This window comes from Vipera berus, assembly GCF_964194415.1.
Source record: "Vipera berus genome assembly, chromosome: Z".
In the NCBI taxonomy this organism is placed as follows: domain Eukaryota; kingdom Metazoa; phylum Chordata; class Lepidosauria; order Squamata; family Viperidae; genus Vipera; species Vipera berus.
In genome coordinates, this window is record NC_138205.1 from 32,681,516 (window position 1) to 32,709,022 (window position 27,507).

General features: G+C 40.6%; 1 protein-coding gene across 1 annotated transcript; it reads right to left on the reverse strand.

Annotated features, from left to right (window-relative positions):
- Positions 1–2,373: 2,373 nt before the first annotated feature.
- DLX4 (distal-less homeobox 4) lies at positions 2,374–26,759 on the reverse strand (the record flags this gene model as incomplete). Its single annotated transcript, XM_081344612.1, has 3 exons — positions 2,374–2,629; positions 10,280–10,473; positions 26,357–26,759. The coding sequence occupies 3 exons, from the start codon at positions 26,757–26,759 to the stop codon at positions 2,378–2,380; spliced, it is 849 nt and encodes a 282-aa protein (XP_081200738.1). The 3' UTR covers positions 2,374–2,377.
- Between the last annotated feature and the right edge of the window lie 748 nt (positions 26,760–27,507).

Below are 27,507 nucleotides of genomic sequence, written 5' to 3' on the forward strand. Positions count from 1 at the left end.
TATTCATTTGGAGAAAGGTAGATCAGTAGGCAGAAAGTTTAAAAGCAAAACAAAAAAAAATGTGATGCAGGAATTAATGTTAGACTCTGAACTGAATCTCTGTTGCATCTGCCCAATTATGACAAGCCTGGATACCAACTGTGGAGAGCAGTGGTCAACTGTCATACATGGAGAGAGCAAGACATATAATAGTTATTTAATTTTTAATATCCCCACCAGAGATGGAAAGATGAGCTTGTGAGATTCTCTTCTCTATGTGACAAAATAATTTGGCTGACTTTTGATATTCATGCCTTTTGGCTTAGATGTGTGGGGGAAAGAACTCTCCTTAAGCAACAGTAAGTCTTGGGCATTTGTTACCTGCAACAGAAAGACAATGATTCCTCTTCTAAGACAAGACACAAAGTAAAGTAATCCAATTAATTTTTGGTTCCCAGCAGAAAATATCAGAAGCTGTCTCTGTGTCTTTTCAGAACAATAAAAAAGCAAAGATTACATTAGTAATGTTTTGCTTCCCTAATGAGTTAAATCATTCTGCCTCAGAAGAGGGATGATCCTGGGATGAGAAGGAATGGATTTCATTGTCTCAGACAAATCATCCCATCCAATCTGAGTCAGACTTGAGTTGTTAGAGAAAGAAGACAGAGCTGCAGAAACGCCAACAGATTCTAATAGACTCTGTTCAGTCCCAGGTTAAATCAGTTTGAACTCTTATAATATTTCAGACATTCACTTTGGTCCAACAATTCTGGATTTTAAGTAAGCCAACAAGAATGGTTGCATATGTGAGAAGTTCCACAGAGTATTTTTGTTACAAAATTACCAAATTCATGTATGTTCTGCTGGAGACCAATGCTTCCAAAGGTGATATTTGCACTCATGAATTAAGTTTGCAGGAATTAACATGAAGATCCTTTATCTTATCACCATCTCTGGTTTAATCTAAGCTTCACACTTTGTAAGCCAAATAAAGAAAAGGCATAACAAATTTATGTGTACAAAAAAAAGGAAAATATTTATAGTTTTACATTCTGTTTATAAAGAGAAAACAATACAATATACCAAAAGTTTTGTTTCAATAAATAAAACATTTGTCATTCTGCTTGGCAAAGCATGCTGAAGGGTACTTAAAATTAAAATTATTCAGGTAAAGTTATTCAAATGGGGAGGACTTCATACAGTTTTTGAAACAAATATGATTTTTTTTTCAAAACTTAATCAGGCGACTATGGGGATTACATTCCACAAACTTTTTGTCAACTGTAAAAACAATTCTGGGTTCCTTAAACATAATCTTTAAGAAATTGGCATTGTGGTGTTTGATCATTTTCAAAACCTACTTATTGATGTTTGCTAGTTGGGAGCTACTTATAGTCATTCACTACCTACAAGTATAATTTATTTTGTAGGTGGGAAAATATTGAACACATTTTGAAGGGCTATACTGTACTTCTTGCCAATTTAATCTCATGAGGAGGGAGACAGAGAAGAAATCTCTAGAGTAACCAGCATTTTACTCCCCAAATCATGATGCTGTGCCACTGTTCAAAAGGGTATAGAATTGTACCATAAACTGTTGGACTTCAAAACCCATCCTCTTTGCTCATCAGAGATGCTGATAGGAGATGGAGTACAGTGGAGATGGAGTACAGTGGCCATGGAAAAACTCAAGACTCCTTGCCCCTTGCATAGACTTTCATTTTTGAATTTCTACCCGATTCAGCAGTCCATTTTTCTAATACCTTTCTGAAATAGAATTCTGTTCAGCTAAACTAAGATTGCCATAAAAATAGAATAAATGCTTCTATGCCTTTATATAACTGCATGCTGGACACAGATACAAAACATGAAATCTTTTCACCCCTTCCTGAAGCTTTACAGTAGGGAAAAAAGCTTACACCAATTTCATTGATATTTGTCATTGAAACTGTTTAAGGCACAGAAATCTTGCCAGAAGCAACAACTCATGGCAACAAAAATATTCCTAATACAACTATACAGTATGCTGTGTAAGGCCATGTTACTCATGAGCTTATCTTTGGAACCATAACACAGGCACTGTTTTCATAAATTTCCACTGAAGAGGTTCTCCTCAGGGGCTCCTGACTTGCAATCAAGGGGATCTGGGGCCCTTTCCCAATCTCTGCTTCACATATTCTGTCACCATTGTTAGATATGGTCCTAGATCAGAGAAGGGAATATATATGGGCAATCATCTCCAGTTAGAGGGCTTCTTGTCAAGGGAAAAAGACTGGAAATTCCTTCAAAGAAGCCATTTCCTCTACCCTTGTCCCACTTCCCTATACCAGGAATGCTGGTCAGAGATTTACAGAAAAAGGCACATGAGATAGTCTGACATTCCAATTTCTGTTTTTTGTCATATCACTGGAGGCCTTCCCATGGCATCTTGGTGTTGTGGCTGTTGGTACCAAGGTCCAAAGCTGTTGATGTAGGTGTTAGAAGGCAGAGGAGGTCCTTTGCATGCCATGGGGATGTCCCAAAGTGGAGGTATGTTGGGTGAACATGGGGACAAAGATGAAGAGCTATGTAAATTATCTTCTTGGATGCTGGAGCCCTGCTTCATAATCTTTTTGAATTTGGAACGTTTATTCTGGAACCAAATCTTGACCTGGTTTAAGAGAAAATGGGTGCAAGCAGAGAACGCATGAACAGCTACAATAAAACTGGGAGGAGTTTAATCCAGAACTTTTTGCATCTACATTGTTCTACTTTTAATGGCTTTTATTTTCTCCCTACCTATTGTTTCTACTCATAGCTATTTTAGATTGAAGAATTCTAAATGATTTTTTTTCTCATTGGTTTTGCAAGATGACCCTTGTTCCAAGATCCTTAAAATTTTTGAATACTGTGGTACTTGAAAATAACAAATGATATTGTTGTTGGATAAGTTGGAAATGCTGAAAGAAAGAAAATTTCATACTCTTTAAATTCAAGAGATAGTTTTTTTAATGTTTCTGAAGAATGATTTTGATTCCATTAATTCTGTATCTAAGAAAAGTTAGCAGTCACAGTACTTTCATCTTTTCACCTAAATTTCAGGTAAGCCATGAACCTAGTCCTAGGCAGACATCTATGTAAAAATGATGCCCATTGCTAAATCTGACATGAATCTGTTAAGTATATCTGTTGCCAAAATGCAAAGTAGAAAGGAAATCAGCTCACAGATTGGAACAGCATTGCATACTGTATAGTACAGGCCTTTGGATATACAGTTCTAGCCTTTCCCCAAAGTGATGGCTTTCATATATAACGGTACAAAACACTGGAGTCACATAGTGCCTATTTTGAAAAAGGCAATAAATTGCTTAAATTTAAATCCACATTGTCTGAAGGCCCATTTCTTTTGCCGCAAACCTGCTTGAGCATTACAAACTGTGGACGTGCCCCTTTTGACAATCTCTACCCTGAAGATGTACCCATGTGGCACAAAGTAGAAGGCCTTCTCCTGTGTCATTCCCAAAGTATGTAGCACAGTCCCATAGGATTTGCATTGGTCACCCACCCCACTTTCCTTTGGAAATGTGCCCCAAACATGTATTTTTTCCTGACTTGTAACTGATAATTAAGGTTTGCACTGGTTTTCATTTCTGCCTCTGAATTATTTTTGTACTCTGCATTTTACTGTTTGCTACCATCCTTGGATGAGGGACGCGGTGGCTCAGTGGGTTAGGATGCTGAGCTTGTCGATCAGAAGATCAGCAGAGTGCCGCGTAGCAGAGTGAGCGCCTGTTACTCATCCCAGCCTCTGCCAACCTAGCAGTTCGAAAGCACGTAAAAATGCAAATAGAAAAATAGGGACCGCTACGCTGGGAAGGTAACAGTGTTCCGTGTGCCTTTGACGTCTAGTCATGCCGGCCACATGACCACGGAGACGTCCTCGGACAAGCGCTGGCTCTTCGGCTTTGAAACGGAGATGAGCACTGGCCCCTAGAGTTGGAAACGACTAGCACGCATGTGTGGGGGAACCTTTACCTTTACTTTACCATCCTTGGATGCTCAGATTGAAAGATGATACGTTTGTACTCACATGCACACACACACACACACATACATACAAATATGAATCCCCCTCGTGGCAAAAGGTTGATTGTTGGGTCTGCTACCTTAGAGTAGTGTTCTTGTCTCTCTCCTTCTGCCTTAATTCCCTCCTCTGTAAAATGGAAAACGGGAACGCCCCATTTCCCCGGGACTTTTGCAAAGATCACCGAGCAGCAGGGCTGTAAAACGTTTCTCAGGCAACCTTTTTCAGGCTCCTTGTTGTAGACTAACCCTAGCCGGTTCTTTTAAGCAGGGCTCCTCCCCCTCCCCGTCTTCCCCCACCCCTAAAGCCGATTGCACAAAGGCATTTGTGGAAAGATCGAAGGAGGGCAAAGTGTAAAGTCTGGTCTTCAGGGCATGTTAAGGAAGAGGAAAACTACAGACGTCTGAAGCAAGAGACCCCACCCACTCTCCCCCCGCGGCACTTGTCGGTACGGGGAAGCTACTTTTTCTGATTAGTTTGCAGATTTGGCTTGAGTGCCGTACCTTGCATCAGATAAGAACTTAAAATGGAAAAAAAAGAAAATACAGAAGATGAGTTTAGGATCAAAATAGCAAGCTTGCAGCTTTCTGGAAAAAGAAAAACATTTTTTAGGCTGGACCTTCTGGAAGTTAAGCATTTTGGAGAAGGGGTCAAAAGCAAGGAGTAAGTTTTTAGGAAAAGGAATGTGATGTCAATCTTTATCATTTTTGGACCCGCTGTGTTTCTCTTGCTTTCTTCCTTCAGCTTACCCTGCATTTCCATCTCTGGAATTTTATCTTTGGCATCTATTTCTTTTTTTTAATGTTTCTGTTCCCTGTATGATCCTGCTTGCTTCACCTGTGAACCAGCAAAAACGAAAGGCTGTCATCTAAACAAAACCACTGCTGAAGGGTGGAGGTGGGGTGAGAAGCTAGAATTACAAGAAAGGGAATATTCTTAAAATGTGTTAAATTGTGATCTGATGGATTAGCTTTAACCCTTTCAAGTGTGTTTTTTTAAGTCTAGTAATAAAGCTCTGCTTGTTATTCAGCCAGAGACAGTGGTAAATACACTTACTTTGCAAACAGAATGTCCTAGGTTCAAGTCTCAGCATTTCTAGCTAAATCTACCTGAGCAATTCCAAGTGATGTGAAAGGCTGGTATTAAAAGGCCATGAGCTTTTTCTACTATCACAGCACATCAATAAGTGCTGTGTGGCTAAACCAAGGTCCAGCCTATCATTAGCATAAGAATCCTTGGTATGTTTCATCTACAATGCTGTTTTCAGACTTGGCCATATTAAGATGTGTGAACTTCAATTCCCAGAATTCCCCAACCAGAATTCTGATTGGAGAATTCTGGGAGTTGAAGCCCATATGATTTACAGTGACCAAGTTGGAAGAAACAGTGACCTATACTAATAGTTTTGCAGAATATTTAGATGTGCTTTTAGTTAGAACCAATGGGGCTAAAGCATAATGTTGCAGATCCTAATGCAGCCAATCAGAATTCTGATACTTCAATCCTCCTCATAGTTTTCTCCCCCCCCCCCCAGCAAAACTGATCTGTGGCTACTGAGCATGTTCAAACAACATTCATTGGCCTCTTTTAGCTTTCCTCCATATTTAGTTATTAAATTTATCTGCCACCTATCTTGCTGTTAGGCCACTCTAAGTAGCTTACAATAATAAATAGGAAGAAAAATGAAAAGGCCTGTAAACAAAAGTAAAATAATAGAATAAAATAATGAGTAAGAAACACAATAAGAATACATCAAATATATATGTGAGCAAATCCTGTTTGAACTATCCAAGCAACAACCCTGCAAACTTCAGCAATAGAAGAAAGTCTTAACATCATCAAAAATATGTTTGCTGTGATATAGATTTCCTTCATTCACACTCCAGAGAAGGTAGTCTAAACAAGGATTTGCTGCTTACAGTATGAACTCATCCCATTTTCATCCCCAGAAAACAGGTTTTGAAAGCTTTTGTACTGCTTCAGAAACCAGCAAAGCCTGTATGCCCAGAAGGAAATTTTCCTGACAAAGAAGATATGCATTGAGCCCAGAAGAAGAGAAACCTCCCTGAAACCACCTCCAGCTCCCAACTGGAAAAAAAATAGTTTATCCAGGACTTTTATAGAACAAGCCACTTTTACTGAGCTGACAAGCCACAATTTCTTATATATATATATAAAATCACTGTTAGTGTTATTAAGTAATCATTACTCACACAGACCCTTAAAAGCAGAAGAGATAACTTATTTGCCTTGAACCACACTTAACCTGCATTTTAACCAAAAGGTTGAGGAACCTTTTAATAGTAGGCAAATGTACTATATGGGTCAGAATACACATTTTTATAATTGGTCAGTGTTTCTCAATCTCAGCAATTTTAATATGTGTGGACTTCAGTTCCCAAAATTCTCCAGCCAGCTTCAGAGAAACAGTTGAGAAACACTGCATCCAAGAGCTGGATCCCCATATAAACGCTATTCAAATTGATAGTTTGATTTCAGTGAAGATTCGAAGAATAGTAGAAGGTTGTTTAACAGTGGTGCACCTAGAAATGACACTTAATCTACTAGAAACATTACTTTAAGCCTTTCATGCAGAAAAATATCCTTAAAATAATTAGTAAAGTTTAAAAAGCAATTTTATATATAATTATACATAATTAAACAATTAAACTTTAATTAATCACAGAATATTAAGACGTGGACTTTTAACTCCCAGCATGTTATTTGGGGAATTCTAGGAGTTGAAGTCCACACATCTTAAAAGCTGTCAAGTTTGAAAAATACTCAACTAAATAAAAACTAGATTAAAAAATAAGCACTACTCATAATGCGTCAATGAGATACAGAAATACTTGCTTATTTAGAGAAAAGGGTTCTAGGAATAGAGAAGCACCCCTTGTTTGTGGTCCAAAATGCAGCATATACTCCCAAGAGAAATTTCATGCAAGTGCAAGTTTTAGACTACTGCCTGCAATTATTGCAGGTTCGCATCCCACCAGGCTCAAGGTTGACTCAGCCTTCCATCCTTCCGAGGTAGGTAAAATGAGGACCCAGATTGTTGGGGGCAATTAAGCTGACTTTGTAATAATGCCGCTTGGGGTGTGTGAAAGCCCTAATAAGCAGGCATATACATAGAATGAAGGCTACTGCTAAGCTTGTAAGCCACCCTGAGTCTTCGGAGAAGAGCGGGATATAAATGGAATTAAAATAAATAAATAAAAAAATAAAAAATATAGCAGGCTATAAACATCATTGTGTTAGCTCTAAAGTATAGTGAAGTGAGATTTGCTGTCCCCTCTGTTGATCCCCATCTAGTTTTGTTTCAAGTTCAATTTAGTAACAAAGTCTAACAGATTTTACATTACCTGAGGCTGACCTTGAACAATGTTGAGGTTTGTGTGTGGGGGGGGGAATATTTCTTTAATGTGAGTATAACTGTAGTTTAAGCCTCACTCACATATGCACTGGCAATGAGATGAAGGCATGGGAATATGGAAAAAAATGATTATGACACCATGCTTGTGTTCCATTTAGGAACAAATGAGGAATAATCTTAACGCCCATGCAACTATTTATGATGGATAAAAATGTAAACTTTTGCAAATCATATGCAGCAGAAGAATCTATTTCTGTAGGTGCTTAACATTGCTTCACATGGAAGTGTCTGCCTGGCCTTGTGTAGTACCATTTCTATAAACTAGTACTTCATTGTGAAATAACTATCACACACCCATCCAGAAGCTAAGACGATTTCTTCGAGAACACTCATAACCTGAGGAGTCTCTTGGGAAAAGATGATTGGCTGGCAATATTCTGTTTGGTTTCTGCATTCCAAGGGACAAATAAGTAGAAGAAGACCAAGCATCCACTTTTTGATATATCAATAGTAGATTTGTAAATGCTCTATCTGGAAAAAGAACATTTATTTATAACAATTCATAGCTTTAGAATTCTGCCATCCTGCCTTCCAAAAGCACCTAGATTCCATCATTTTACTTGAATTTCTTCCTTGTCCAAATACATTTTTAAATGCCTGTGGCTAAGATTTCATCTGTGCCATTCATCTGTCTCAAATTATCTCTTTAAGTGGCTTAGCCATCTGTAAAAGAGGCAGTTGTGTGTGAGGGACTTTTGACAGCACTAAGTCTTGGAAGACTTCCAGGTCTTTCCAAACCATACCTTCAATGACAACCTCCCCTGTTCTCACAACTCATCTGTCCATCCTTACTTATGTCCTATTTTATTAAGACAGAATGCAGTGTCCCCTGGGAAGTGATTCTAACATGCCAAATGCTGCAGTTATTATCAACTTACTATATTGTACCCATAGAATCTGCTATGAAATGTTGATGTCTATATGAAATTCATTTCCATCTGTGTTTGGTACCTAACGTCTCCTGTAATGCCCATATTCCTTTCTTTTATCTATCAGTCCATATTCTATAACCACCATGCTCAGTTTTAGTTCTCATCCAGCTGATTGGAGATTTCCTTCCCCTACATTTAAACCTGTTTTCCTAAGGTGATGTGTGGTTTTTTTCAGGGGGTGTACATCTGAGTTTCCCAAAATTTGCTGATTGCAAATCCAATACCTAAGCCAGTGATGGCGAACCTTTTAGAGACCAAGTGCCCAAACTGCAACCCAAAACCCACTTATGTATCATCATGTGCTGGATGGGCAGGGCACATTGGGTAGGTGTGGGCAATTGGGTGGGTGTTACCCATTGGGTGAGTGTGACCCATTGGGTGGTTGTGGGCAATTGGGTGGGTGTGCTGCGGTGGTAATGGCAGATTGGGTGGGACTAAAAAGTTCAATCAATCAATTCCAAATTTGCGAGATCTTTTTTCCCAAAGAGAAGTTGAAATTGATTGATTAAACCTTTTTTTTTATTTTGCACACGGCAGTGGAGGCCTAAAGGGAAAAGGTTTTATAAAACCCAGCTGAAGGCTTAGGACTGGGGCGATAGCGCGCATGTCCACAGAGAGGGCTCTGTGTGCCACCTGTGTCACGCATGCCATAGGTTCGCCACCACGGACCTAAGCAATGTTACCAGCCAAAATGATAAACTATTGCAGTGTTTAAATTTGATGCAAACAGACTGTTCCATGTGTTATTTATTATTTCGTTACTTAATTTGTGTTTATACTGTTCCAAGAAAGCAATTCCCCCCCCCAAATATCATAGTTTAAAATCCATGGTGCAACAATTAAGTCATCAGGGAGGGGTCAAAGATTTAAAATCTTGATCAGCTAAGAAGGTTATTGATTGATTTGGGGCTATCTTAATGTATCTCCCAGGGCAATTGTGAAGGCAGGAAATAGTTGGGGAGGAGAAAAGAACTCTGAAGAAAATATAAGATAACCTGGGAAAGCCAGAATTTCTGAAATTTATCTACAAGAGTCCTTCTGCAACATCAGGTTAATTAATGTTAATTAATACTGAGCTACAGCTCAGTAAGAAGAATATGGGGGGCTCTAGAATACTCCTCAGCACAATATTAGCATTTGTACTTGGCTTTGAAGTGGGGAAACCAAGGTTGCAACAGCAGCTATAATAATATTTTGATTTGAATGTGAAAAACATTAGCTATCATCCCTTTTCAGGTCAATTACCCTTGAAAGTTAGCATGCAAGCAGATGGAGAAAAATACAATTCTCAGAAGGCCTAGTAGCAGGGCCAACAGGGACATGGGCTATTGGGAGCTAAAGTTCAGTTAGAACACAATAAATCAGGTTCTCCATCCTTGATTTATAGTCCTTTTTTGCCCACCTATTCCAATGGTTGTTTCATTTTTTTATGTCTGGAGCAGCAATCCAGACTGCACCCTTCAAAAGCCAATAAAGGATAAAACAAATTTTAGTCTCTTTCCTATCCATTGATTTTTCAATATCAAATATTCCTCCCAGTGGCTGTCATTCTAGATCGGTGTTTCTCAACTTTAAAATATGTGAACTTTAACTCCTAAAATTCTGCAGCCAGCATAAAATTTGCCAGCATGACTGACTGGGGAATTCTAGGACTTGAAGTCCACACATCTTAAAGTTGCCAGGTTTGAAAAACAGTTGGCAACTTTGTTTCATCTACTAGATGGAAAGAGCTAGATTTAAGCAAGTCACCATCTACATTCTAACTAATTTTACAGGCATGTTGTGAACATTATCCTCATAATATATGCTCTCAGAAAACAGGGACTGATGGGTAACAAGTGGAGAGTATAAATCAATAGAGCATCTCACCTGTGTTTGGGTCAATCCCAGCTGTGCTGCTAATTCTGCCCGTTCGGGTAATGCCAGATATTGGGTTTGTTGGAAGCGCTGGTTAAGGGCCTGGAGCTGAAGGCTAGAATAAATGGTGCGTGGTTTCCGGATTTTCTTCCCTTTTCCATTGATGCGGATTTCTCCATTCTCTATGATGGTTGATTTCTCCAGTTCTTTTGAAAGAAACAGAATTAAAGAGAAAAGTAAGATTCAATATGTAGCTGAAGCCAACATCAATGGTTGCTGAACTGTTTGGTTTTAAGCAGACCTGAGATCATACATGTGTCAATATTTATTTGCATTTTTTCCTAATAGGTATTTCAACATGGGGCTACTGGCAGAATTGATGGACAAAACGACCCCCAGTTTTACCTCCACTCCACTATGAAGCACCCTTGGGCCTTTTTTTAATCCTTCAGTTTAATCCTCCTCCTGATGTTGTTGTGAGGATATTGTTGTGAGGATAAAGTTGGAGAGAAAAGTGCCATGTACACTGCTTTGCCTCCCAGAAGCAAGATTATAAAGATAATAATGAATTCCTTGGATTTCTGACTTTGCAACTTCTTTGCCACTTTTCAATAACAACAAAGCAATAAATTTCAGTGAAACATGATGCAATTGCCTATGTCAGATTTCTCAGATAATAACCACAAATGTTGTTTGGCAACTTATTATTACAATATAATTTGGTATCCAGAATGCACTCTGCATATATGCCCATCTATCAATTTGTAGACATAAAACAAATTCTAATTCTAAATTGAAAGGTACCAAGAATATCATATCTGACCAGAATACTCACCACTCAGAAAGGATATGATAAACGGTGGATAAGTTGAGTGGAAATGTACTCTGTGAATGCTCAGAGGTCCTTGTACCTAATTGACCAGTCTGAAAATTAAATCTATATAAAGGCAAAATTTAAGACCCTGTGGTATATGTACCTCTAGAGCAGGGGTAGGCAACCTTGGCTCTTTTATGACTCGTGGACTTCAACTCCCAGAATTCCTGAGCCAGGTTGGCTGGTTCAGGAATTCTGGGAGTTGAAGTCCATGAGTCATAAAAGAGCCAAGGTTGCCTACCCCTGCTCTAGAGTAATGAATTCCACAAACTTGACAGTTCTCAGCAACTGATAGTTCCAGTGAAAAAACAAAACTGAGAAACAATTTAGATGTGGATGTGCTTACAAATGAATTGCTTCCTTTACTAAGAATGGATATTATTTATCTTTATGGACTCCTTTAATAAATCACTGTTTGATCTTGCCACAATTAAATAATGGGAATTATAGATCCCAACAAGAACACACTGACAGGAACCCATGATACACAGTCATCCAGAAAACAAGTCTGCTCCCAAATTCTGAATGATAATTGCTTTTTATCATTAAAGAACTCTGAAAAAAATTATTGAATCAAATGAAGATCTGGAAAAATAAGCTTAGTCCAAGGATATAGCATTGTCTCGCTACATATTTAAGCCCTGACTGATAGCCTTTTGCATCAGCTGGAGTTTACAAGTCTTCTTTAAGGGCAGCTGCATCTACACTGTAATACAATAATTTAGACCTGGGCATAGATCAATCTGACTCCCAGGTATTTCTACCCATTTAGGAGTGTGTGTGTGGGGGGGGGGGGAAACACTGGAAGTCAGTGACAAATGTGGATCCAGAATCCCCCAAATGTGGATGTTCTCTCTTGGGAAAAATATAATTCTTCCCAGAATGCACCACCATGAACTATTGTCATGCCATTCAAGGATGTTTCTTGAATCACTATCTAAACAATTAAATTAGAAAGGAACTTTTAATCACTGGATTTCTATTTAAATCAAGGTAAGGGTGTACCCTGAAGAAATGGCTAACATGGGAATTTGGGGAGGAAATTTGAGCTCCACTAGATTTCCACCACAAATAATGAATATAATCAAAGATTATTCAACAGAATAAATAAACAAATGCCTCAGAAATACTTGTGATCAGAGGAAAGAAATTTGGCAATTAAGCTGTGTGTGTACTTAGTTTACTGACATTCTGATCCAACAAACACATTTTTCAGAAAAGTGTTTGACAGCCTGAAAACACTTTGGTTCAGGGGTCCCCAACCCCTCATCTGTGGACCGGTACCCAGTCTGTCACATGACAGAAAAAGGCCACACAAACAAGCGAAGCCCCATCCACAGGATGCAGGCAGCATGCAAAATGATGGCCTCTGTGGTTGATGGAAAAGCATGTCTCCATGGAACCAGTCCTGGTTCCCAAAAGGTCAGGGGCCACTGCTTTAGTTGACTGGCCTATGCAAACATACAATGAAAAAGCATAGCCATTAAGAATGAAGGGAAGCAGGAGTGCCATCATCATGAGGTGGCTTTGTGATATTATAATCTGATTGGCTAATTAACAATATTCTTTCACAATGGCATCATCAAATTGGCCAGGTCATTTTTCATTGATTGAGATAACATAAGCAAGGAGGAGTTGTAGTTTAAATAACAAGAACATGATACTGAAGTAGCTGTCAACCAGGCTGCAAACAATATGGATGAACTCACATAGAAAATGTTTATTAAGGTCATTTGATGTGGTTGCAAACCAGGCTGCAAACAATATGGATGAACTCACATAGAAAATGTTTATTAAGGTCATTTGATGTGGCACAGTTAAATTCAATCTATTACAAAAAGGTTATCTTGTCTTAAAAAGAGCTAAGCCTATGGGGGGGGGGAAATCAACCTGACATCACTTTATATTTCAACCTCAAAGATTCAAATTTTCTGGATTAAAAAGGAAGGAAATAGCTGCTGGAGAGAGGGGCATGGAATGAAAGATGCAAGGTCAAAATTTGGTGGAGCAGTGGGCTAATGCCTCCTTAAGTAACACCAGCTGCCTGCAATTAGTGCAGGTTCGCATCCCACCAGGCTCAAGGTTGACTCAGCCTTCCATCCTTCCGAGGTAGGTAAAATGAGGACCCAGATTGTTGGGGGCAATTAAGCTGACTTTGTAATAATGCCGCTTGGGGGGGGTGTGAAAGCCCTAATAAGCAGGCATATACATAGAATGAAGGCTACTGCTAAGCTTGTAAGCCGCCCTGAGTCTTCGGAGAAGGGCGGGATATAAATGGAATTTAAAAAATAAAAATAAATAAAATTTAAAGTTAAAAGGTGTGTTTGATCAATGGCATTTTTTCCTGTGCATTTTGGTTTACTGCTATAATTTGCTAAAAACAACAATGTGCAAAGAATCTAGCCTGTGCACTCAGTTCTTTCCAGCCTATTACATTTGATGAGCATTCCAAGCTTACGGCATTATGGCAAGAATTCCTCATTATCCTCTGTGTTTTTAAAAACCTGCCTTTTCCCCCAGGAGAAAATAATTGAGCAGAAGAAAGCAAGGCGACAAAATGCAAACAGTTTCAGAGAACAGTTGTGGCCCAATCAGAGACCTTGTTTTCCCTCATCTCAGGTTTGAAACTGTGTCAGGGGAAGAAGCAGAGATCCCTCTACAGGGCTGCCTTTAATTCTCACCAGTGCAGATTTTAATTAAGAAACTCCGCTCATGTGCAAAGAGCAAGTCAAACTCTTCCGCTTAAGGAAGGATACTCCCTAGATGCCTGGGTAAACCACATCCATGTGCTACTGGAAAAGCCACAATAGAGGAGAGGACACAAAGTTTTGACAAGGTGAAAAAAAAATATTAAGGCAGTAGGAGGGAATCACAAGGTACTACTTCCTTACAGATAACACTTTTTAAAAAAAAATTCTGAAAGTTTGCTTCTCGGTTTTTTAAAGGCTTTTTGCATTGCCTTGGTTTACAAAAAAAAAAGAAAGCATGATCCTTAAAGTGTAACTTTTTTCTTAATTCTTCTTCTTTTTTTGCTATCTTTCAGTTTAATATGGACTTTCAAGGTGGCTTAAAATAACAAAGAAAATGCAAGTGAAAGAAATCAAAACAAGGAATTTAATCCAAGCAAATTCATTATTTCAACCCTGACCACCATGTATCCTTTGCAAACTATTTACTCCAGACCAAAAGTATACTTCAATAGCAAAACATAGCTCACTCCTGGGACTGGTGCTGCCCCATTGCTGAAATAAAAAAGTGCATTGGTGAGATCACAGCCCTACAAATCATTTTCAGTCCTGGTAAATTCTTCTGTTGCTGGAGAAATCAAGCAGGCCTGGATAAGTGGTTATGTGCATAGACACAAAGCCTCACCTGGAATGTAATTCATCCTTTAACATGACTGTCCCCATTCTGGGGGCAGCAGTGGATCTGAATGACCATGATCCCCTAAGCACCATCATCTGGGGAAGTCTGGGAGTTGAAGTCCACATATCTTAAAGTTGCAACATTGAGAAACTCAGGCCCAAAGAAATCTAATGAATTTGGAGCACTCCAGATTGGAAAAGGTTGGGTCTGTGATCACGGAGATGTAAACAATGTATTCCCTGCCATAGAGGACCAACTGAATAATTTTGGGCCACCCTATCTCACAGAGATATGATTGTGGAGGAATGGAAGGTGGCATTTAAAGATACCTCTTCTTAAGCTTCTGTCCTGAAAGAAAGGTGGAAGGCAGAACTAAAAAAACTATTCAGGCTGTCAGAGAATTTGCTTTACTACAGCACTTAAGAAAGAAAATAAACTACATTTATAAATATAAATTTATAAATAATATTAGCATGTGCTTTCCTTTAAAATTGCATCCCATGTATTAAAGCAGTGGATTGTTTTTTTTCCCCTTTCTTTCCCAGCAACTTTTTATTTGACTGAAAATCTTGATGATGCTTCAGTTTTTCAGAAAAACTGCAAAAAAAATTCTGCAAACCCAGGCATCCTTCCTTAAAATTAAAATATTTAAATATATCTTACATCCAGATGAGCATAAATCTAAGTCTGTGAAATGCATAGAACAAATAATATGCAATTTTTTTAAAAAAAAACAACAACCATGCATAAGATGAAAATCAGCAAAGAGTACAATTCCTGATAAAACAATGGTTACAAACCCACAGGAGAGCTACACATTTACTGTATTTTAACACCATCAAAATAAAACTAGTTTTGCTTACTAAGCTGCAGTTAATTGAACCACAGTTTATGAAACTGACTTTTTTGGCATTGTCCAACTCATTGAACTGTGAATGAACCAAAACACTGGCTGGATTCTTGTAGCATCATTTACCTAATCAACACTCTTGCCTAACACATTGAACTACAAGCTAAACCCATAGGACAGCCATTGCCACAAATATGATGGTGAACTAGAGTTCAAGGGAGAAGTGAATGCTGTCATCCCATCTATATGACTATCTTTCCTTACCCGGGTTGTTGAAGAGTCCATGGCCCAGATATTGCTGAATTATATTTCATAGCAGCATATCTAGGATGATCAACAGTAAAAATGTTGGAAATTGCAATTCAACAATTACACCTGATGGGAAGTGAGCTCTTCATCCCTAGGGTAATTGGATAAAACTATCACTAACATAAAATTATAAGATTTATTATGCTAAGTACTATAAACACGATTCTTATCTCACTCAATAGAAAGGTAGCAAATACAGCCAATAGTATTAATAATACAGCTTATTCAAATTTAGCAATCAAATTGACTCAGACATCTTACATTGGACCAGATTCATACAATCTAAGCTTGCCAGCTAACATTCCTACAAAGCTAGTGTGCGCCTAATTTCCTAATCTTGTTTGGATTTTTATCTTAATCACTTTAATTGGCTCATTTTCTAGGCTTCCCCAACCTGATGACCTCCAGATGCGGTACAAAAAACAGAACCTTTATCCTCAATCATGATCACTATGGTGATTTTCCTTGGAGCTTGACATTATGACTTAATATACTAGACTCTGTAAACCAGAACTACCCAGGGATGGACTTGGTGTTGCATGCACAACTCCTAGAAAAAGTTATGCCTGAAGCTGTGTTCTGAAAAATAATGGGAAGAGCAATCAAAATTGACACTGACATTATAATGAAAATAAGATTCCCATATATTTTCTAGTTTCATATTTATTTATTTTAATTCAGTCACATAATGATGGAATTGCCCTTGGAGGCTTATGGGGGCCTCATTGGCCCTGGGCCTTAGGTTGTAAACCTCTGCTTTTCATAAAGACCAAGCAGAAAGGCATCCTCACGTTTAAGGGGTGGACTGTAGCTTTCAGCAGCTGAAGGTTTAGTAACACTGAAAGGACAACTTCTACACCTACGAAGGTCAGAGCCATTGCTAAGAGAATAAAAGCTATGTAATCTATAGAATGGCATACTGATTATTTGCTAAATCCCAATAAGGACCCAGCACTGTGGAGTTTAGGACCAGAATTCAGAGTTATCCTAAGCTGACTTTCTGCAAGCTTTACCCAAAAGTAATTTCCAAAAGGATGTAGAATGGGAGACTTGGTGGGTGTCATAAGAATATGCTCCAGTACTACAAAGTTGATTCATGTTGCAGTTAAAGCGAATGATTCATGTTTAAAGCAGGAGACATTACTGGAGATGATTAGGACATGGGCAGAAACAAAATTAACTTTTCACTTAAGAAAAAGAAGGGGGAGATAAAGACATGGTGGGGAGAGAGAGAGAGAGAAGCCCATGTCACTTTTAAGATGCCTTTCAATGTTGAGGGGAGAGGGAGGGAGGGAGGAATGGCTACAGAGATCTGATGATCTTACTTCTGAGTAGGCACATCTACTTCAGGTGGCTGCTGTTATGTGCATACTTACTTGGGAGACAAACCCTTCCCCAAACAAATCAATTGAGTAAAAGTGTTTAGACTGCATTAAGTGCTGCAATCCTAGGAAAAAATTATGTACGCGATAAAAAAAAACACCCAGCAGGGCAGAAACCAGAAATCCATCTATATATAGCCTTTCTTCGTTCTTCCCAACACGGACAAGAATACAAAGGAAACATTGTTTTTGTAGGTTTGTTTAAAGTGTAATTACATACTTTTGAATGTTATTGTCTACCTCCATGGAAGAGATTACCTTCAAAGGCAGATTATATAGTATTTAAATAAAATGTCGTCTACTACACTCTGAACACAGAAGAGAAAGTCAATATTACAACTGAGATGAAAGCTGACAGGGGAATCTCCTGGGGAATATTAAGTACGGGAGTGCTTATTTGCAGCCAATAAGTATCAACCTATATATTTTTATAGCATCTCAACGATGGCTGGGTGGTGCTATTAATCTGCCCTGCAGAACAGTTGTAGAGGAAATTCTGGAAGCCAGCTAAATTGCAATTGACTCAAACCCAATAACTGGATTTGAGTTTGGTCAGTTTAATGGGCTCACCCTCTCTTTTCCTTTTATTTACCTTGTCTTTCTGCCTAATCGTCGTCGTCATCGTCATCATCATCATATTCAAAATGTGAGGGCGACATACGTGTCAAGTGAGCATTTAATGATTTCAGCCAGCTTGATATTCCCAAAAGATCTACTCTTTAAAATACTACTCTTTAAAAATAAAAATAAAAATTAAAAGAATCTATTTATTAAGTGAGGAATTAAATGATTTGGCATCGAATCGATTTAAACCGAACTAACGATGATTAAAAGTGGATTTCAGTAGTTCTAGCGCTGCTGGAGGAGATGGTGAAGGAAGAGTCCGCCAGTCAGTTCTGCGGCGTTGATCTGTCTAAACACTAAAGAAGCGGAACGGCTTAAGTCGCAATTTCTTCCCCAAACCACTTTCCCCTGAAGTTCGGCCCTATTTCTGCACCTACCACCACTTTCAGTGAATTAATCGATAATGCTTATGCAAGGCGGCCTTAACTCATAGGTAGTCTCACCCCTTATTTCCCCCCTGAAATCCAGCGCTGGCTTTGCAACTTGGCTGACGTTTGCTGAATTTAGTCGGGCGGGCTTATTATTGTTGAATAAAACTGACGACACACGAGGTCGCGATACAAAAGCCCTAAAACTCGAAGGATACAATCGAGCTGGCTGGGAATCAATTAAAAAGCAAAATAAAAAGCTCCGGGTTCTGTTAATTTGGCGAATCAACCTGGGGTGTGAGCTGAACAGGCGCCAACCTCTTCCACGCAGCCCGCGGAGAACGGAGTTTAAAAAGATACATCCGAAACCCTAAAGGAATAATTTAATTTAAAAATCAACCCGAGACCAAACTCCGAGACGCCTGGCTACCCTAATTAAAAAGATAAAATGTAATAATAAAAAAAGAAAAGAAAAGAGAGAGCCACACCTCAAACTGGTTCTCTGAAAGAAAGAGAGAGATCTGTCGAAAATCCGCCGGACCTGCAAACCCCAGAGATTTAATTGCAAGCAGGACGAGACATGCCCTATCAAGTTCAACGGGACTCCCCTTAGCTAGACCCAAATTTCTCTCCTTTCAAAATTTAGGTATTGACCTGCAGGTTTGTGTCTAGCAATTACACCATTGCATTTAGGGTTGGCTAGTAAGCTTGTGTTTCGGGATGGAGTGTTTTTTTCCCTCCAAACTACACCAGCTTGAGAGGCCCCCAGAAGGGTGAGAAGCTAAAAGACGAGGGGGGGGAGAGAGTGGGAGAGAAACCTATTGAATTATGCATTTATTCTCTGAATGTTACAAAAACATTCAGTTTTTGTAATTATTCATACAGTATAGCATTTTCTCATATACACAGAACAGGGTTGTGTGTATAAAGGCAAATTGTGAAAATTGTGTCTGCGATGATGCACCAGGACCTCATGCTACTTGATGGCCTCCAAAAAGGGTTTCTTTCTGCAGCTACTCCCCTCCACAAACAAACACACACACACACGCACACACACTTCGATTGGAGAACTCGGATTGGAACTCTGATCCAATCCGAGTTCTCCAATGCCTGGAAATATCAATGCAAATTGGTTGTTTTTGTCTGTTCTCCATCCGTGGACAAAACCATTCTTAATCAACCATGTAATGGTTAGACACTAACTTTTCCTAGGGCATCTCCCAACCTGAGTATAAAATCACAGGGGACAATAAAGAAGGTTTAAACACCACCCCTCTTTCGTCTATAAATAATCTTGTGTAATAAAAGAATTATTGGACACTTGGAGACTTGAATGCCTGCGCTCTATTTTGTAAACCGTCTGTTAGGTTAATAATACTGTCTTCTCTCACAAAACCCGCCTGCTTTTTCACTGCATTATATAAACTGTTTCTTAACCTCTTGGGCTTGGTTTGGGGTTTCCCCTAGTTATTGTTTTTTGAAAGGAATTCTATTGTCTGTCAGCAGGCTTCTTGTAATAATAAGGACAAGAATAATAATCTGCCCGAGACAGATAATAGAAACCTTGTGAATGCGTGGGAAGGTGAAATTTATAAGAACACTTAAGTGAAAACTGGCACGTTTGCCCCCATTATCTCCATTTAATAACTGCTAATTACTGTAAAACTAATGTCGATACAATAAACTAATATGCATTTAAATAAATTGCCAGTCACTTAGCTTCTACCAGCTCACCTTAAATTATACATCCCTTTACAAATAGGTGAAAAGTAAAATTTGTCTGGCAGAGATAAGGTGAATCTGATGGTTTGCACCTTCGCTAAATAAATCTGGAAACCCTTAAAGGAAATCAAAACTAGAGACCTTAAATTTTTATTCGCTGATCTACCTGAAAGGTTGGTTTCTAAATCAGCTTTTAATTAGGGAAGATTGAAGATTTAGCAGTAACTTGGAGCTAAAACTCACCAAAGGTAAGGGTAAGAATTAATAGGGAGTTAAATTTTTTCCACTATATCAGGCAGAAGAATAACAACAGAAACAAGGCAGCTGCGCCAGGGAAACGAATGTCTGACGCAGGGCGGTGGACATCATCGTAAATCTGCTTGAATTTTGGCTTGGCGTAAAAGAAAATTCCGTCCAAGTTCCAAAACTAGACTGCTTAACCTTACCAAAGTGAGTTTTTTCTTTGTCTGTGACTCACAACGTGTCCTTTTCATGATTCGGGCACCGTTACTTCCGCTTCTTTGGGAGGGGAAAAGGTATTTTAAACATCTTCAGGCCAGCATTACTCCTGAGTTGCACGTTTCACCTCAAGCGACCCTCAAGCGGGCCGTGAGTGTATTTCAAGGACGAGTCCAAGGACCCCAGCGTCCACCTGTTGCGGGAAGGATTTGGTTGGTGGGGGGAGGGGAGAGAATGGGGCGCGGCTCTTCTATTTCCTTCAGTAGCTCGGTATTCAGCCACAAGCGAGTCAATAATTTCTCTCAGTTCTAATGCTTTCCCCCCCCCCGTCTCGGAGTAATTGTATGAATGAGGGACGACCCCCACCACACTTGCTTGCTATTATTTATGACCGTCTAGCAAACTTATAGGGACGCGGTGGCTCAGTGGGTTAGGACGCTGAGCTTGTCGATCAGAAGGTCGGCAGTTTGGTGGGTAGAATCCTTAACAGAGTAAGTGCCTGTTACTCGTCCCAGCTTCTGCCAACCTAGCAGTTCAAAAGCATGTAAAAATGCAGGTAGAAAAATAGGGACCACTACGGTGGGAAGGTAAAAGCGTTCCGTGCGCCTTTGGCCACATGACCACGGAGACGTCCTCGGACAAGCGCTGGGTCTTTGGCTTTGAAACGGAGATGAGCACCGGACCCTAGAGTTGGAAACGACTAGCACGCATGTGCGGGGGAACCTTTACCTTTACCTTTAGCAAACTTATTCGAGACCCCTTCCAGATTAATAGGGCCTCTTCTCCAAAAAGGAAAGAAAAAAAAACCCAACGAAAAACCTGAACAAGGCTGCGATACAGCGCAATCCCAACAGGTTTGTTGAGTTCCCCGATGAAATTCAATCGTTAAGGATTGGAACGATTGCACGCACTGAGGAAAAAGCCCTGTGAAATAAATTGGGGCCCTGTTTCTGAGTAAACAGGTACTGGACGTCGCCCTTCATTTGCCTCAAAGATGCACCACCAACTTAACAAACAACTCTCAGGAAGACTCAGCGTATAGTATGAACGAGGCCATTGTCTCGGTCGCTTAAAGTTGTTGCTAGATTTTCCCGCAGCGTCAAATCTTGCAGGCTTCCTTGGTTTAAGATCGACAACTATGGCGTCCTGGCCTCTATCCAACCTATGTTTGTAAAGCGCCCTGAGAAGACATTTGAAAAGCCGTAGGAAAATAGTTATGAAGACTCTCACAAAGGAAGAAATAATTTATGGCTTAAAAAAGAGAAAGCCGCGGCAATAGGCAATCTGGTACCTTCCAGCTGTGTTTGATTTAAACACCCATCAGCTTCAACCAGAATGATTTTTAATGGCAAAAGATTAGGAGTGTGCCAGATAGGTTACCCATGTCTGGACAGTGGAAGGGGATCGTCACTTCCTGCTGGCTCTTCTGATCTTCCGATAAACGTCAAGCAAAAACTGCGCCTGAGTTCAGGCAAAGCACGTTCAACCAGAAGCGAACGGCCTTTTAGTCAGTAGAACTAACTTGCTGGGAGTGCAACAAGTTAGGAGTGCAGGCTAGGGCTGCGTGCCTACTCGAATCGAACCATAATAGGTTCGTTTGGGTTTCGTTAGGCATTGTGCGAACCCAGCCAGGCGTGTTTTGTTCAATAAACTACGGTCACTCTATGGTTTAGCAAATGAATCTGGCCTGAAAAGAATAACTCCTACGGATTTAAACCCGTTTTTTAGTAATATTGCTCGGCCGATATAACATGAAGATCGGCTCTCCACCACTGCGGCGAGTGACGCTAGACTAAACCTCGTCGGAGAAAGTTTCTGTGGCTGATACATTGTCTCAGCAACAGCTGGATGGTGCAGTAAATTGCAAGGGGGAACAGACCCTCCGCGGCGTGCTTCTTCTGAACAAACCTGGAAAACATCAGCAGTTAAAAACGAAGAGCCTTGCTTAGTCGGATCCACAGATCGGAGTGAAAATTAATACGGTTCCTGAAACTCCGCGCCCCCTAAACAGAGATCGTTCAAGCCTTCCATGAGTGCGCACCCACCACAACCGCGGTTAACCTTGCTGCTTGGTTTGGGATATTTGCCCTGGACTCCCCCTTTCCCAGTCTTCAGGTTCATCGCGATTAATAGCTGCTAATTAATTAGCTGCCGGTGGGATCGACTGTCTCGCCTTTAATAGTTTTACTTCCTCAATCAAAGGAGCAGCAAGGGACCACTTTCGCTGGCTGCTGCATTTGGTTTCAAATAGTAGCAAGGCGCTCTCTCTTTTACTTGTTTGTTTGGCAGGTACCAATTAAAATAAAAATTATATAGTACAAGTAAATAAGGGACATTTAATAAACACCCAACTTCATTAGGGAGCACGAACTGACATTACTAATCCAGTGGTTCCTGTCTTTGCAGAAAGAGGGCAAGGGTTTAGGCAAGGCTATTTTTCCAAAGATGAAGAGGGTCTCTTAGCCTTTCACCAACTGTGGAAGCATTTTGCTTCCAGTATTGCCAGAACTGCGAGTAAATCTCTCTTAACACGCTTAAATTAAAAGCTCTCCTGTTTTTATTTTGGCAGGGCTCTAAATCTCTAATGCCCATGAGTTCCCTTTGTCTTTTTGACAGCGGTGGTTACTGAACAGTTCTGAAAACTGCCCATTTTCACATGTGTGCAGCCTTTATCAAGGAAAGCTAACAAGAGCTTCCCTTAAATTTGACAAACTAATCTCATGGAATTCTGGGAAAAGTTTCTGTGAAGTTTGGACAGATGCTGGTGGGTGGTGGTGGGGAGAGACAGATAGCCTAGGCGGGGTTATGAATTAACCTTAAAGTCAGAATACCTTTAGAATTAGAAAGGAACGCTGCTCCGAGTTTTAAATATAGTTATAGTTACTATAGTTGGATAAAGTAACCTTTTTTATATTTTATTAGTGCATTCTAAAACATTCATTATTACAGAAATGGAGGGGGGAGGGAGAGAATTGGTTTGAATGGTCAGAAACTCTATAGGGTTACAGGAAGATTTATTAAATGAAATACAGTAAATGTTAAGAGTCCTTATTTTCTCTCCTCCAAAGCATTTCCCTGTCAGGTTAGAAAAATAAATAACACAATAAAAGCATAAATTAATACTTAAAATACAATCTTTGTTTTTTACATCTGAAAATCATGGAGGATTTTTAAAAGTACTGTTGTTTCTTTTAAATCATTAAAAAAACACCACTCAGCTAGCTCCAAAAGAAACAACAGAACAACTCAGTTTACGTAAATCCACAGTTCATAAGATAATTTCATTTTTAAAAACAGAATGCTTCTTGAGATCTTAGTTTGAAGCCATGTTGTATGGCTTCAAGGGACACTTTCAAAATAATTCATTTGTGATATAAAATAACAAGAATGATATTCATATTTTTGTATAAACATACATTTTTAAAAGTTAATCAGTTTTCTATTAAAAGTTTCTACTGACTTCACGTTTCTCAGATGTTTAGAAATATATACAGTAAACATTGACTAAAATGCCATCCTTTGGTGGAAGAAGAGATTGGCAAGAAAGAATTCCTATATCATTAGACTAAGTGTCCTTGAACATAGGCCAGCAAGAAAGTTCTTAACAAAGATGGTAGAAAATAAAAAAAAACACAAAACAGTATATTTTCTGTGCCAAAAGATAATGAGTAGTAACCACCAATCCAAAATGATAAATAGATAAATGTTTCTAGGAACATCCTGGAAATGGAAAGTATATTTTTCCCTTGAAGGGGATTTTGGACTAGAAAGCTAATTAAAAAGTAAACATAAGTGGAGGGAGTAAAACAATGTAAATTGTCAGGTGCAGATGTGGCATATCCAGTTCATTTTACTGAATGCAGGAACTTATAGAGGTTGAAGTCCAAAACTTGGAGATGAGACCAGATTTAGGGTTAAGACTTAAGCCAGGAAAAAATAGGGCTTAATTCCTGTTCATCTAGAAGCACTATATCAAGAGGATGGAAAATAGTCAAGCTGTAGGGGATGGGGAGAGACACTTTGCATATTAACCAAGATTTCAGACCCATACCATCTACCTTTGAGCTGCTATTGAATTTTTCCAGGTGGTTTCCTGAACAATTTCTACCTCTTGTAGTAAGTTATTTATAGAGCAATTCAGTGTACCTGGTTGTTTGACATAGCAATGAAAACCAGCAACACAACAGAGCAGTGCCCAGAGGCATGTTCAGTCTAGATGGGCTGGGGAGGAAAGGGAAGTTTCCAGGAAGGGTATAAACAAATGCAGCAGGGAGAAATGGTCAGAAATAAGTGACATATCACATTTCAATTGCCTGGATCATAATTTGTCTGGATTACTCTCTTCAAAACAAAATATATTAGAAGTGTCCATGGTCTCTTATGCAACCTTGAAAGAGTACCACAGGCATGTAAGTCAGTTGAAAATCCAGCCGCATCTGAATAGCATCCAGCAACCAAATGTTGCTGAAGCAGAATTTTTCAACCTTGTGTGATTTTTCAGCTCCCAGAACTCTCCAGCCTGCATGCTGACTGGTGGCAGCATGCTGCCTGGGGAATTCTGGGAGTTGCAAAACACTGAACTACAGGCATGCTCCTTTCTCATTTGGTATACTATTCAGAGAGATTGCAATGCCTATTATCCCCAACTGGCTAGGCCAATTTCTGTTCCTCAGTCTGATCCTTCCCATCAAGATTATTTTCAGCATTACTAATTTTACTGTTTTCTTTCTTGCATTTTTGCACCAGTTCTTCCATTAAAAGTTCTGAAAACTTGCACATTGTTTTGTCAATGCCCAACTGTGCATTAAAATCCAAACTCTACCTAGTAAATAACCTTTCCCAACCTGGTATTCTCTGGTTGAATTGGTTGATGAGCAGTGCTGGAAAGCAATATCCCAGTTTCTAAAGGAGAGATGCCAATGAGATTTCCTCCTCTGGCTGCTTGAGCATCTGAGATGCATTACTCAAGAGCTGCCAGTTTTGCCCCCAAGAGAACTGCCTTTCTCCTCCTTAGATCTATGTGCCACTGCTTCGGTCATGGCCCTGTGAAGTTTTGATGCTGATCAAATGGATCCGAGGAACAAGTAATTCAGGAGGAGCAGACTATTTCCACCTGGGGAGGGGTGAGGGGGAGAAAAGCAGAGAAGGACAACTAATGCTGGTTCTTTGGGGAAAAAACTGGTGGGGGGGGAGAGGAAGAAGGTAAATATGCATTGAAAGAAGTTTTTGTATCACTTGCAAACTATTTCAGGATCCATACGATAGCTTATTCAAGTTAAGATCTGTCCCTCTAATTATACAATCTAAGGGTGGCATAACACGATGGGTTGTAATTTAGTTCATTGCAAAAGCAATTGCTTTCATTTTCTAAAAGGTCGCGTTTCTGAATGAAGTGTTGCACTGTGTTTCTTTATTATTTTTCTCTTAGCTTAAATTACGTTAGAGCCTGCTAGTAGAGCTTGCAGGGAAGAGACAGATCCCACATAAGTAAACTACTATCCCATAGACTCCTCACCGGTACTTGTAAATAATTGTGCAGTGATTGAAATGCTTGCTTCAACTCAGGTACGTCTACAACGAAATGGCGGGCAATGCAGATTTTATACTGAGTAAATGCAATCTATAGATTTATTTTCGAATTAATAAACTCAGGTTAACTTCTAATTTAGAAAAAGGTAATTCGTATCTTTCTCTCTAACTCGTAATCTGCATGTCAACTCAACTCTTTCCCCCCGCCCCCCCCCCACACACCCCAAAAATAAACCTGAGAAGGAAAGGGGCAACATTATCTATTAGTGACGGACATTAATACTGATTTATTTCATTCCCTCCTAAGGCTTTGAAAACAGCACATTTCTGCCCACTTTCCTTCAGCCTTTTCCTTTCGGGGGAGCTGCGCTATAACTCTCGCCACTACTGAGACCACGGGCCTCTTGCCTCGGACAACGGGAGTTGTAGCCCAACCTTTCGGTGGCTTGAGGAAGGGGCTATTTCTGGGTGATCTTACGAATGTCGAAAACCTATCATCCAGGTAAAATAACGGAGATTGCATCAACCCCCCAATGGATGAGGGGTTTAGCCGCCCCGGGCTTGCTTCCCGCCCCTTCTCCCAAGCTAACCAGACCCCCCCCTTACCCGTCTCCTCCAGCCTCGTCCCGTGGCCCAAGGCGCTCGAGGTCTGCTGGTAAGGCGAGTAGGAGGTGCCGTGATGGTGGTGATGGTAGAAAGCGTGAGGGCTGCCCCCGGCTGCCCCGGGGTAAGGGGGATACGCCAGGGGTCTGCTGCCGTAGGAGGCGGCGGAAGGAGGAAAGACACCGCCGTCGTGCGGGGGCTGCTGCTGCTGCGGCGGCGGCGGCAGCGGGTGCAAGGCTTGGAGCGAATATGGGGGAGCCAAGGTGGTCGGATGTTGCTGCGGCTGCGAGGACTGGGGTTGCTGGTGAGGAGAAGGCGGGGGAGCCAGCCCGAAGTCCAGAAAAGCCGCTTTAGACGGGTCCGGCGGTCCCAGCAGGCTCTCGGCCAGAGAATTCATCGTCATCATCAAAAGATCTGCGGGGCTTTCCGCGTCAGGACAAGGAGAACGCCCAGGCGCCGCCGCCACCGCCTCATCCACGGCTCCGGCCACTACCGCGTTTCGAGCGATCGGCGGCGGCGACCGCTACCGATGTTGCCGCTGCCAGACAGCTTCATGCTCAGACAGCGCCGCCTCCTTAGCCCGTATCAAGCAAAGGGAAGCTCCGACGTCTACACTGCCACCTGCAGCGGCTGCAACTCCGCCGCCTCCCCGGGCCCTTCCGTCGCTCACGTCCAAGCCACGGCGCCCGCTCCTCGCCTTCTCCCTCAAGCTCCCCCCGAGCGCCCTCTTTTCTCCACGCCGGGTCCCACAAGAGAGGAGGAAAACCACCGAGGGGACGTTTCTCCCCCACCCCTCCCGTCTCGCCCCCTTCTCCTTTCATCTCCGAGCCCGCCCCTTGCCGCCTCCAATTGGCCCGCCCGCGGCATGACGTCACCGAGCCCCTGGGGACCTCCCTTCCAAAGCTTCACCCTCGCCAGCCGGTAGAAAAAGCCGCCGCGTTCCCTCTAAACGTCCGCCCACCAAGCCGGCTAAGCAACTCCCTCAGCCGCCGCCCCCGCACCTCAGGGGGGAAGAGAGAGGGAGAATAAGACGATAGGTTGGATGGAGCACAACAGGTCCAGACACGTCTATTTTTCTCACCTATATTAGAGGGAAAGAAGAGGAAGTAAAACTTCAAATGTTTGTCAACCCTTGGACTAGGCGGAGGACTATC